Raw genomic sequence first — 14,329 nt, forward strand, 5'->3', positions numbered from 1 at the left:
TATCACATCAACAGAACGAAGGACAAAAACCATATGATTATCTCAATAAGTGCAGAAAAATCATTTGATAAAATTCAACATGCCTTCATCATTAAAAACTTTCAATAAACTAGGCATAGAAGTAACATACCTCAACATAATAAAGTCCATATATGACAAACCCACAGCTAACGTCACACTGGATGAAGAAAAGCTGAAATCCTTAACTCAAAGAACTAGAACAAGGACGCCCACTCTCACCACTCATATTCAACATAGCACTAGAAGTCCTAGCCAGGGAAATTAGGTTATAGAAAGAAATAAAAGGCATCCAAATCAGAAAAGAGGGAGTAAAATTGTCCTTTGTTGTCAGGTTTATAGAAAAACCTAAAGACTCCACCAAAAAACCTCAAAGAACTGAAATATGAATTTAGTAAAGTTGCAAAACACAAAAATATACAAAAATTGGTAGCATTTCTATACACCAATAACAAACCACCTCAAAAAGAAATCAAGAAAACAATCTCATTTACAATAGCTACAAAAATATAAATTACATAAAAATAAATTTAACCAAGGTGGTGAAATATCCCTACAAAAAAACTAAAAAACATTGATGAAAGAAATTGAAGAGGACAAAGTACAATGGAAAGGCATCTCATACTCATGAATTGGAAGAATTAATATTGTTAAAATGACCATACTGCCCAAAGCAAACTAAAAATTCAATGCAATCCCTATCAAAATACCAATGACATTCTTCATAGAAATAGAAAGAACAATCCTAAAATTCATACGGAATCACAAAAGATGCCAAATAGCTAAAGCAATCCTGAGCAAAAGAACAGAGATAGAGGCATCTCACCACCTGACTTCAAAATAAGTAAATACACATATTTGCAGCCAACTCATTTTCAATAAAGGCATCAAGAACATACATTGGGGAAAAGACACCCACTTTAATAAATGGTGCTGGGAAAATTGGATACTCACATGCTGAAGAATGAAACTAGAGCCCAATTTCTCACAATACACAAAAATCAACTCAAAATGAGTTAAAAACATAAATGTAAGTCTCAAAGCCATATAATTACTAGGAAAAATAACATAGGAGAAATACTTCCGGACATTTGTCTGGCAAAGACTCTACAGCTAAGACTTTAAAAAAACAGACAGCAAAACCAAAAATAGACAAATGGGAGTGTATTAAACTGAAAAGCTTCTGCACAGCAAAGGAAACAATCAACAAAGTAAAGAGACAACCTGTAGAATGAGAGAAAATATCTGCAAACTATTCATCTGACAGAATGAATATTTCCAGAATATAAAAGGATCTCAAAAAACTCAACAACAACAACAAAAAAATCCTGTTCTCAAAGGAAGACATACAAATGTACAAATGGCCAACAGGTACATGAAAAAAAGCTCAACATCCCTAGTCATCAGGGAAATGCAAATCAAAACCACAATGAGATTTCATATCACCCCAGTTAGAATGGCTATTATCAAAAGGGAAAAGAAATAACATGTTATTTTTCTCGTAAGCAGGCACAGGAAAGGGAACTCTTACTAGTAGGAAAAGGAAAATTTGTTGTTGAGAATGTAAATTAGTATTATAGAAAGCAGTACAGAGATTTGTCAAAAAACTAAAAACAGAACTACAGAACTATCATACAATTTAGCAATCCCACTACTGGGTATTGATCCAAGGGATCAGAAATCAGTATATCAAAGGGATACCTGCACTCCCATGTTTATTGCAGCACTACTCACAATATCTAAGATATGGATTGAAACTCAGTGTCCATCAACACATGAATTGATAAGAAAATGTGATATATGTACACAATGAAATACTACTCAACCATAAAAAAGAATGAAATCCTGTAATTTGCTGCAACATGGATAAGCCCAGAGGATATTATGTTAAGCAAAATAAATCAGGCACAGAAACAATAAATACCATATATTTCACTCATATGTGAGAGCTAAAATAAATTTTGAGATCATGGAAGTAGAGAGGAGAATTATGTAGGCTGGGAAGGCTCAGGGCAGAGGAGGGTGGGGAGAGGTTGGTTAACCGAAACAAATTACAGCTAGATAGAAGAAATAAATTCTGGTGTTCTACAGCACTGTAGTGTGAATATGGTTAACTGTTATTTATGGGATATTTTCAAAAAGCTAGAAGAGAGGATTTTCATGTTCACAATGCAAAGAAATGATAAATGTTTAAGGTAATGGATATGCTAATTACTATAATTTGGTCATTACACATTATATACACGTATTGAAATATCACTCTGTATCTCATAAATATGTACAATTATTACATGTCAACTAAAAATAAAAGAGAAAAAAGAAATCCCATCCTTTCTGGGACTTCCCCCATACGATTTCTCAAATAAGTCTACCAGAATCTTACTTGCAAAGTGTTGGGATAACTGCCAACAAACTCAGAAAACACTCTTCCTGGTCACCTACTCATCTATTCCCCAAGTCACTCACTTTCTCAAAATATATTTAAGTAAAGGTCTGGAACCCCTAAAGACCTTTAGGCATTTTGGGAATTGAACAAAGTAGAGTTACCTGAATTTACAGCAACGTATATTGACAATTCACCTTTCTGTTTCACAAAAACCACGGACCTGTTCGGCGGTGTCTTAGGTTGGATTCCCTAGAAGTAGAGTCTGAAACACGGATACGTTTACAAGTGCTTTATTGTGGGAGCCCTCTCAGGATAAACTTTTAAGGGAGTGAGAGAAGCAGGATAGGGAGAGAGATGAAGCTAAAGTAGACATGATTTCAAGTACATTCTGGCCTTAGGCTGGTCCCCTGGGGGAGTTCTGGAGTTTTGTGACTCCAGACTCTTTCCCACCTTGAGGCAAGGGAGCTGTGGTTTTGTACCCCCTTACCAATTACTCTTTGGCAGAAGAGCTCTGGGGTATGGAGTCAGGAAGTAACTCAATAACCCAGAGGTAACTTCCCAGAAAAGATTGCTAACTCTTGCAGCTGTACCCCATGAGCCAGGGGATGGACGACCTAAACCAATATATAAAGTGATTCTGGCCAGGGACTGGGGGCTGCGGACACACCAACAACACCTGCTACATCCCTGCCCTAGCAGCCCTGATCCTGACGCCCCAGTTGGCACTTATCACCTCTCTGCTCTGCCGTCTATTCTAGATTGTCTTCGCCCCTCACCCTCAGCCATCATTTCTGCTATTCTAAGTGGCTTGCCTGATGGGGTGGATGAGGTGATCCAGATGCCCCTCCTAGAGGGTCTTGAGCCTCCAGTAACAATTATCAGGCTATCCTTGCTGTATTTTTACATTTAAAGTTAAAACTAGGCATGAGAATTTTTTTAAAAGTCCTGGTGGATCATTTTCATGCCAAACATGGGTCACCTATTTGTGATGGGAAGCTTCGGTCACATAGTCATTATTCAATGTATCATGATCAGATTCTCAGTCTCTGTTAAAACCCATAACATACCCGAAGCTGCTTTCTGAATGGCATACAGTTCTCAATTGAAGACAACAGGGCCTTGCTCCAGGAGCCCAGGGTTCTGCACTACAATTCTCCCACTGAGGCTGGCCTGAGACTGCAAACAGCACTTGCTTACACCACAAATACTTCTGATATCAAGTGGTCTTCAAATAGCCCAAGCAGCAGGGATGCTAGTACTGCAACCTGGAACTGATGTAGAGCTTTCTTATTCCAGACTCTCTTTGAAACTGGCAGACTTCTCAATCATCCAATAAATGGATCAGAGTAGTATTTCCAAATGCAAATTGTGCTGCCTCCAAACCAAGAGGCCCAGCAAGTGCTGTGGCTCTTCCTTAGTGACAGAAGGCAGAAGGTGCGACTATTTATTCTTTATTTTTGAAGGGATGTGGCAGCATGCCACTGACCACTAGACCCCGAAAATCTTACGCATTGATGCATCAGGTCCCTGAATCTTTATAGAGTTTATCTCACACCCTCTGGGGCCATGCGTTTTACCAGGGCATCTGGAATGGTTGCCATTTTTCATATAGTCTAATTAACTTCATGCAATTGTTACAGTTGTCCAACATGATGTTCTACGCAATGTCCAGATGATCCAGATCTCCCTCAGCTCTATGGAGTAGCCCTGCCTCCACAGTTCTGGGTCCTGAGGTACTAGACAATGGCATCCTAGCCCACTGAAACCAAGGAGGTGGCTCTACTCTCTGAAAGCAGGGAGAAAACAGCTCAGACCCCTGGGCCTGTGGTGTGGTGGCAGCCATGATGATCTCCGAATCACCTTCACGGTTATTCTCTTTTCCTAAAGGATAATGCATGTTTGAAGCCAGATAGCTCTATTGTCCTGTTCTGTAAAATCCCAGAAGTCCAACAGCCTTCCTTCATTCTGTCCCATTTCTCTGTTCCCTTTAGTCCCAGCTGGCAGTGTTTCTGCTAGTATAATCCCAGCCATAATCCTGGCTTCAGCTGAGATGTCTAATTAAATCATGAGTAATCTCTTCATGCTGTGATTATCCAGCTACACCTTTGGTGTTCTCTCTAGAACATGCTTTCTCATTTTTTGAAATATGAGTAAGCTGAAAATTTCCCAAATCTTCATGTTCTTATTCCTTTTTGCTTAACAATTCCTTCAATTTATCTCTCTCTTCTTGGATTTTACTATAAGCGGTGAGGAGAAAACAGGCCACGCCTTCAACACTTTGCTTAGAAATACCCTCTGCTAAATACCCAAGGTTGCCCCTCAGAAGTTCTACCTTCCACAAAACACTAGAACACCATTCAACCAAGTTCTTTGCCACTTTATACCAAAGATCCCTTCCTTCCAGTGTCCAATAACATGTTTCTCATTTCCATACTTGACTTCACTAGAAAACCTTCAATGTTCATATTTCTACCAACATTCTATTCAAAACGATATGCGTACTCTCTAAGACTATAGAAGCTTTCTCTATAACTCTTTTCTTTCTGAAGCCTTATAAGAATTGCTTTTAGCATCCATATTTCTAGCAACAGCCCCCTCGAGGCCATCTAGGCTTTTTTCTAACATACACCTCAAAACTCTTCTGGCCACTACCCTTCCTCAACTCAGTTCCAAAGCTATTTGTTAGAGAAGCACCCCACTTCATGGTACCAAAATCTGTATTAGTCTACTCAGGCTGCCTAAACAAAAATACCACAGACCAGGTGGCTTAAACAAAAAAACAAAAACAAAACAAAACAAAACATCATTTTCTCACAGGTATGGAAGATAGAAACCCAAGATCAGGATGGAGGAGGGTTGATTTCTGGTGAGGTTTCTCTTCCTGGCTTGCAGAAAGCTGCCTTCTTGCTGTATCCTCACACGACCTTTTCTTTGTGTGCATATACCCCTAGTATATCTTCCTCCTCTTTCAAGTACACTAGTCCTGTTAGATTAGGACTCGACCCTTATGAGCTCATGTAACCATAATTACCTCCTTAAGGCCCTATGTCCACATACAGCCACATTAAGGGTTAGGGCTTCAACATACAAATTTTGAGGGAACACAATTCAGTCTATAACAGAGCTCTTACATACAAAACCAAAAACAAGATTCATAATAGAGCTCTTAGATACAAAACCAAAAACAAGATCCATAAAAAGAAAATTTGATAAACTGCACGCCATCAAAACTGAAAATGTTCATGCTTCAAAAATCACCATTGAGAATATGAAAAGGCAAGCCAGAAATTAGATGATCATATTACAATTACATATGATCAAATTACAAATCAAATATCTGATAAAGAATTTGTATCCAGAATGTATAATGAATTCATAGAACTCAAAAATAATGAAATAAACATCTGAAGTTTAAAATAGATGAACATTTTGAGTAGATAATTCACCAAAAAGGTGTAGATATGGCTAATAGGCCCATAAAAAATGCTGAACATAATTATTCATTAGAGAAATGCAAATTAAAGCCAAAATGACATACTACTACACCCCAACCATGATAGCTTTAATCCAAAAGACAGACAACATCAAATGCTCACAAGTATGTGGAAAAATTGGAACACTTATGTATTGCCGATGTGTCATGTAAATTGGTACAGTCACTATGGAAAACAGTATGGAAGTTTCTAAAAATGTTGAGCATAAATTTACCATGTGACCCAGCAAGTTCATTCCTAAGAATTTACCCAAGAAAAAGGAAAATATATGTCCACACACGAATGTTCATAAAATAGTATTCATAATATCTAGTATCTCAAAACAATCCAAATGTCCATCAACTGGTGAATGGATAAGCAAAATATGATGTCTCCACATTTATTAAGAAATAAAGCACCATCTGGGGGACGGACACACTTGAAGCTCTGACTCAGAGGGGAGGTGGGGGCAAGGGCAATATATGTAACCTAAACATTTTTACCCCCATAATATGCTGAAATAAAAAAAAAGACCAAAAAGAAAAAAAAATGAATGATCCAATAAATGCTGCAAAATGGATAAACTTAAGTGAAAGAAGTCTAATGCAAAGCCTACATATTGTATGTTTCCATGCATATGAAATTCAAAAAAATCAGCAAATTTGTAGAGACAGAAAACAGATCAGTGGTTTCCAAAGCCTGGGGATGAACTGCAAATGGGCATGAGGGAACATTTTAAGGTGACAACTGGATTATGGTAATGTTTGCTCAACTCTATTTATGTACTACTATGATAATCATCACTTAAAATGAGTGAATTCTGTGGTGTATAAATTATACCTCAATAAAACTCTTAAAAATAAAGTGCTATCAAAAGATTGGCCACTTATAAACTGGGCTGGCTTAATTGTATTTATTCCTTTTTTTATCTCCAAACACATTTAGCATATATTTATGCACATGGAAAGTCCCCAAAAATATCTTATAAATAAGTCAGTGAAAAAAGTATTTCCCTTTTTAATAAAAATAATAGAATGAAGGATTTCTTCTTGTCTGAGAAGTAGTAGGTACAGGGGTAGAGATTGAGAAAGGAGGATTTAGGGAAAAAATATTTTGTTAGATATTCTGAATAAAATTATTCTCTTCATGTTGATCTCCTAGATATCACTGAAATAAGCTACTTAATTCTTCTACATTATTTTCTGTAAGTGAACTTTTAAAAAATAATTCACCATTAGTAAATGAGAAATGTTAAAACAGAACATTGTGACTTATATATTTGCTTTTGCCATAAAAACCTTAAATTCCTTATCAGTAGAAATATTACTTTCATTCATACTAAAATAGGGTTGATATATTTCAAGCTATGTAATAAATAAGAAATTTCATATAAACATTTAGATTATGAAAAAAATGTCTCTTACGTTGTCTGTTTCTGAAGTGTCATTTGTATTTGTTTGGATTTTCTCTGGAACTACAATTTGCAGAAATGAATTTTGAGAACCTGAAAAAATTTAAAAAAAAACAGTTAATAACCCTAACTTAAATTTGACTGAATCTGTTCAGTTCCTTTTATAAGGTTTACTTACGCATACATGGGTGGCTCATTGCTGTGCACTATAAAAACCTGGAAAACACTTACTTTTAAAAACAGACAAGATAGTTACAAAGACAATAAAATGATTGGGGAAGAGGTATTCAACTTATACAAAATGTGCTATTCCTAAAGAAAATAGAAAATCCCACACCAAAAATATCAAAGATATACTTCAAGAAAAATTTTCCTGAAATAAGAGATTTAAAATAATAGACTAGCTAGTACACTGTATTTCAGGAATAATTGATAATAACTGTTAAAACGGAGACTTACTCTACTGAAGTTATTGGAATTCTAAGATAAAGAATCCCACGGGAATATGAGATGAAAAGAAAAAAAAAAACCATGATGGGTGTAATGGGAGAAAAGCAGTGTGGCTTGAGAATTTTTACAATGGTATTCAATGTTAAAAGGCCAAAGAACAATGTCTAAAAAAACTTCAAGGAAACAAAGTGAAGACACTATAAATTTATACCCAGCAAAAGTGACATTCTAATATACAGGCAAAAGGGAGATATTAAAATGACACTGGTATTTTAATGGGGATTGCATTGAATCAGAAGATCACTCTGGGTAACATAGACATTTTAACAATGTTAATTCTGCCAATCCATGAGCATGATATGTTTTTCCATCTATTTACATCCTCTCCCATTTCCTTCTTCAGTGTTTTGTAGTTCTCCCTTTAGAGGTCTTTCACCTCCTTAGTTAAATATATTCCAGGTATTTTATTTTCTTTGTTGCTATTGTGATGAGTATTTAGTCTTTGATTTGGTTCTCAGCTTGACTGTTGTTGGCGTTTATGAATGCTACTTATTTGTGTACATTGATTTTGTAACCTGAGACTTTGCTAAATTTATTTATCAGTTCTAGGGGTCTCTTGGCAGAATCTGTGGGGTTTTCTAGATATAACATCATATCATCAGCGAAGAGTGATAGTTTGACTTCTGCCCCCATTTAGATACCCTTGATTTCCTTCTCTTGTTTGATTGCTCTGACTAGGACTTCCAGCACTATGTTGAATAGAAATGTTGATAGAGGGCAACCTTGTCTGGTTCCAGTTCTAAACAAGAATGCTTTCAATTTTTCCTCATTCAGTATGATGTTGGCTGTTCGTTTGTCATACATGGATTTTATCATTTTGAGGTAAGTCCTGTCTATCCCTACTTTGTTAAGCAATCCTATCATAAAAGAGAGCTGAATTTTGTCAAATGCTTTTTCTGAATCTGTTGAGGGGATATGGTCTTTTTTTTTACTTTTATTTATCTGATGAATTACATTTATAGATTTGTGTATGTTGAACCATCCTTGCATCACTGGGATGAAGCCCATTTGGACGTGATAGATTATTTTTTTCATGAGCATCTGAATTCGGTTTGCTAGGATTTTATTGAGAAGTTTTGCATCTATATTCATATGGGATATTGGTCTGTAGTTTTCTTTTTTTGTTGAGTCCTTTCCTCACTTTGGTACCAAGTTGATGTTGACTTCATAAAACATGTTGGAAAGGAGTCCTTCCTTCTCTATGTTATGGAATAATCTCTGTAGGATAGGTACCAGTTCTTCTTTGTAGGTCTGGTAAAATTCAGATGTGAAACCATTTGGTCTTGTACTTTTTTTGTTGGAAGATTTTTTATTGCTGCTTCAATTTCATTACTTGATATTAGTCTATTCAGGAATTCTTATTCTTCTTGACTGAGCCTAGGGAGGCTGTGTGTTTCCAAGAATTTGTCCTTTTCCTCCACGTTTTCAAGTTTAAATGCAAAGAGATTTTTATAGTATTCAGAGATGATATTTTCCATTTCCATGGTAGCAGTTGTAATTTCTCCTTTTTTATTGCTGATTGAGCTTATTAGAGTCCTTTCTTTTCTGCTTCTGGTTAACCTAGTGAGAGATCTGTCAATTTTGTTTATCTTTTCAAAGAACCAAATTTTTGTTTCATTAATCTTCTGTATAGTTCTCTTGCTATGGATTTCATTTAGTTCTCCTCTGATCTTGGTTATTTCTTTTCTTCTGCAGGGTTTAGTACTGGTTTGATCATCCTTTCCAAGTTCCTTGAGATGATTCATTAGATTGTTGATTTGTGATCTTTTTGTCTTTTGAATGTAGGCATTTATGGCTATGAATTTTCCTCTCAGGACTGCTTTAGCTGTATCCCACAGATTCTGATAACTTGTGTCTCCTTTATCATTTAGTTCAAAGAATATTTTGATTTCCATCTTAATTTCCTCCTTGAGCCAACTATCATTCATCAGTAGGTTATTTAGTTTCCATGACTTTGTGTAGAGATGAGGGTTTCTGTTGGAGTTGATTTCTAATTTTATTCCACTGTGGTCTGAGAAGATGCATGGTGTAATTTTAATTTTTTTTAATTTTTTAGACATGTTTTGTGCTTAGGATGTGATCAACCTTAGAAAATATTCCATGAGCTGATGAGAAGAATGTATATTCAGTGGTTTGTGGGTAGCATGTTCTGCAAATGTCTGCTAGGCTCATTTGTTCTAAAGTTCTGTTTACGTCCATTGCTTCATTGTTTGTTTTCTCTTTGGAGGATCTGTCCTGTTCTGTCAGAGGGGTGTTGAAGTCCCTGGCTATTACAGTACTGCTGTTTATCATTTTGTTTAGATCAAGTAGGATTTGCTTTATGAATTTGGGCGCACCTGTGTTAGGTGCATAAATATTTAGTATTGTTATGTCATCTTGTTGAATTGTTCCCTTAACCATTATGTAATGACCATCTTTGTTTTGCTTTCCTTTTGTTGATTTGAAGTCTATGCTATCTGATATGAAAAATGCGACACCAACTTTCTTTTTGTTTCCATTTGCATGGAATATTGTTTTCCATCCCTCCAACTTTGAGTCCAAATGAGCCTTGTGGGTTAGATGCATTTCCTGGAGACAGCAGATTCTTGGCTTGTATTTTTTTATCCATTCAGCCAGCCTATGTCTCTTCGGTAGGGAGTTCAAGCCATTCACAGCTATTGAAAGAATTGATAAATGGAGGGCATTCCTGTTCATCTTGTTGAGTAGAACTTTGTTGCTTTATCTCTCGACCCATTGGGGGGTATCTGGGATTTGACCTTTAGTTTTTGGGTAATTTTACACTGGTGGGTGTCTATTGTGCTGGTATGTGTATAATGTAGTTCTGACTACTTCCTGCAGGGCAGGTCTTGTCTTGACAAATTCCCTCAGTGTTTGCTTGTCTGAGAATTTCTTTATTTCCCCCTCATATAAGACACTTAGTTTTATAGGATTCAAAATTCTAGGATGGCCATTATTCTCTTTGAAACTAAGAATGGGGCCCCAATCCCTTCTGGCTTGTAAGGTCTCAGTTGAGAAGTCTGCAGTTAGTCTGATGGGTTTTCCTTTGTGAGATGCCTGATTCTTTTGCCTTACAGCTTGTATGAGCGCCTCGTTCATGTTTACTTTGGCCAATCTGATGACTATGTGGCGTGGTGTTTGCCTCTTTGCGATGAATCTCCCAGAGGTACTTCGAACTTCTTGTACCTGGATATCTAGACTTACATCAAGATCAGAGAAAATTTCCTCAATTATTCTCTCAAATAGGTTTTCCAATCCTTGTGTATTTTCTCTTTCATCCTCAGGGATGCCTAATTCTTATGTTAGGCCTCTTTACGTATTCTCATATTTCTTGTAAGCTTTGTTGGTTCCTCTTATTTCTCTGCTCTCTTTGACTGACTTGTTTAATTCAAAGGTATCATCTTCAAGCTCTGAGATTCTTCTTCTGCCTGATCTAACCTATTTTTAAGGCTTTCCACTGTGTTTTGTATTTCCTTGAATGAATTTTTCATTTCCAGAAGTTCTATTTGATTTTTCTTTAATAATTCAATTTCTTTAGTGAATGTTACATTCATTTCCTGCATTGTTTTTGTGGTTTCTTTGTGTTGTTTCTATTTTATCTTGTATATCATTGAGCTTACTTACAATCCATGTTTGAAATTCTTCATCTCTCATTTCAATATTCTGATTTTGGTTGGTAACCATTGCTAGAAAGCTAGTGCTCCCTTTTGGGGGTGCTCTTTCACTCTGATTCTTCATATTTCTGGAGTTCTTTCACTGATTTCTTCTCATCTGGAGCAGCTGTTGCTTCTCATCTTTGGATTTTCTTTTGTTTATATAATGACACCCCCAGTTTAATCTCAGAGCCAGTAGGTGGTGCTTATGGGTGAGAATCAACCATACCCTGTATCATTGAGTCAGTAAATGCTGTAAAGAGTTGTGCAAATTGACCTCCCTGTCAATATGTGGTGCTTGCCAGAAGGAACAAGCTTCAATGTTGTTTTTGGGTCCTGTGACCAGCTCTAGTTCCTCATGAGAAGCACTAGAATGCCCCAGGTGTTGGGCGGGGCCCTGGAACTTCCAGGTGAATCCTATTCTCCACCACAGCAGACGTGGGTGGGGGGAGTGAGGCTGGGCAGGGATGGCTTGGGTGAGCCTGCCCTCAAGCTCCACAAATGCTGGCAAAAGATCTGCTTCAGCTGAGGTCAAAGGTCCACTCCCCACCTCTGGGCAAAGCTGCCAAGGAGGGGCTGAAGTGGCCCCACATAACCAGAAAGTCTGTGTGCAGATGTGGGGCTGTCTGAGATCCACAATCCAGTAGTCTGGAGCAGGCCTTTCTCCTTTCCACCCTCCCCTATTCTGCAGTTTTCCCCCAGGCTTCTGCCAGCAGGCAGGACCTCAAGCCAGTTGAGCTCCCCTTCAACTGTGATGCAGGCTGGCAGGTTCCCCGCCCAGGATCCTGGCCTGAGCTGGGAGCGCAGCCCTCCCATGGGAGGAGGGTTACCCCATGAGCACACCACAGGTAGGACCACACTGTACTCTCTCCCTTGATCTTCCCCTGAAGGCATCCACACCTCCCAAAACTAATTCACAAATATCAACTCTGTGCCCCCAGGCAATGCGATCAAGACCTGGGACTACAGATCGGGCCTGCGGGCCTGTCCCCAGGGCCCTGGGGATCAATCCCTGACCATGACAGCATGCTGGTCCTGAGTCTCCCATGGGGTGCCCAAGGTCTTTTGATGTCCCCTCACCTTGGGGTGTGTCCCGCTCTGATGGGGCTGCCAGGCAAGCAGCACCAGTGAGGCCAGCAGGCAGGGAGGTCACAGTTTGAGCATCCCTCAGTCCAGTGCAGAACCCCGAATGGGAAGATCTGAGCCCCGCTCTGTGTGGAAGCTTCCATATGGTGGTTCAACTGTCTCTCTCCACAGCCGCAGGTGGGGGAGCGAAAGGGGAGAAAAAGAGTCTGGGTGGAGGAAAGTCTACACTCGGATCTTCTCCAACCCTCTCTCCAGGAGGCAGTCTGCCCAAAATGACCAGACTTTGGAGTCACGCAGATCACCTGCGACCCACTGGACCCCTGTGTCTCCTGCAGTCTGGGCTGGAGTTGGGAAATATCTGTGTGGGTACAAGCAAGAGAAAATCTGAGCAGTTTAACCCCCCTGGAGAGGACAAAGGCCCACAGTAGGTAGAAAAGCAATATGGTGCCCGCCATTCAGGCTCAGGTCTGTGGGACAGGAGGTGCCCCAGTGGGGCTGGGAGCCTGGTGCCCTGTCCACAAGAAGTTCCCAGCTCACTGGCAGCAGCAGTCTCTGTGCTTGTGTGGGCAAAAGGTCTCTCCAGCAGCTCAGGAGCCCACCAACTGTCTGAGATGCGAGGGAGGAAGTAACCACTCCACCTCCTCTTCTCACTGATCTCCAAGCCTCTCCAGGGTTGATCTCCACCAGTACCTTTCTCCTTCCAGTTCTGCTCCACAGTCTCTTCCCAAAGATTCTCCTGAAGGTTCTGGCCCCGTTCCTTCAAACCTTCATGAGATCTATGTATGCCTTTCTGTTTGTTTTTTTCTTTCATTTAAAACCTCTCCTCCTTACTGAAACACACTGGCTGGTGGTGTCTCTGTTATGCCATCTTGGAGCTTGCCCCGGGAGTTTGTGTTTCATAGGTACTCAGTTTCAGCTTGAGTTGATGGATGCACAATGGGACTATACCTAATGCCACTGAACTATAACTTAAAAATGGTTAAAATGGAAAATTGTGTGTTAAGTATATTTTACCACAATTTTTAATTTATGTTTAATGGGTAGAGAGTTTCAGTTTTGCAAGATGAAAAGACATCTGGAGATAGGTTGCACAACAATGTGAACGTAGTTAACATTTCTGAACTGTACACTTAAAAATGGTTAAGATACCCCTATGTTTGAGGGTTAATATACAAAAGTCAACAGCTTTCAAATATACCAGCAATAAGTGAAATTTGAAATTAAAAACCCATTGCTGTCTACATTAGCACCAAAAAATGACGTATTTAGGTATAAGTCTAACAGAAACTGAAGGAAATTTATATGAAGAAAACTACAAACTCTGATGAAATATATCAAAAAATAACAAAATGGAGAGATATTCCATGCTTACTGATAGAAAATGTCAATATTGTCAAGATGTCAGTTCTTCTCAGCTTGATCTATAGATTAATGCAATTTCAATCAAATTTCCAACAAGCTATTTTGTGGATATTGACAAGCAGACTCTACAGTTTACATGAAGAAGCAAAAGATCCAGAATAGCCAACATTATACTGATGGAGAAGAAGAAAGTTGGAGAACTGACACTATCTGACTTCGAGACTTACTATAAACATATAGTACTCAAGACAGTATGGTATTGGTGATAGAGCAGAAAAATAGATCAATGGGACAGAAAGCAGCCCAGAATGAGACCCACATAAATACAGTTAACTGATGTTTGACAAAGGAGCAAAGACAATGGAGCAAAGATACTTTATTCAACAAATGGTGCTAAAACAACTGAACATCCACATTCAAAAAAAAAAAAAAA

General features: G+C 38.4%; 1 protein-coding gene across 1 annotated transcript in view; it reads right to left on the reverse strand.

Moving 5' to 3' along the window:
* Positions 1-14,329, reverse strand: part of LOC105821315 (disintegrin and metalloproteinase domain-containing protein 32-like) — a gene marked incomplete at its 3' end in the record, with an annotated part of 69,603 nt that overhangs the window by 50,946 nt on the left and 4,328 nt on the right. The window contains exon 2 of the mRNA XM_012658012.1: positions 7,302-7,381. Coding sequence (XP_012513466.1) covers positions 7,302-7,381 — 80 coding nt within the window. The remainder of the gene's footprint in view (positions 1-7,301; positions 7,382-14,329) is intronic.

Source organism: Propithecus coquereli, unplaced genomic scaffold (genome assembly GCF_000956105.1).
Source record: "Propithecus coquereli isolate 6110/MARCELLA unplaced genomic scaffold, Pcoq_1.0 Scaffold568, whole genome shotgun sequence".
Taxonomy (NCBI): domain Eukaryota; kingdom Metazoa; phylum Chordata; class Mammalia; order Primates; family Indriidae; genus Propithecus; species Propithecus coquereli.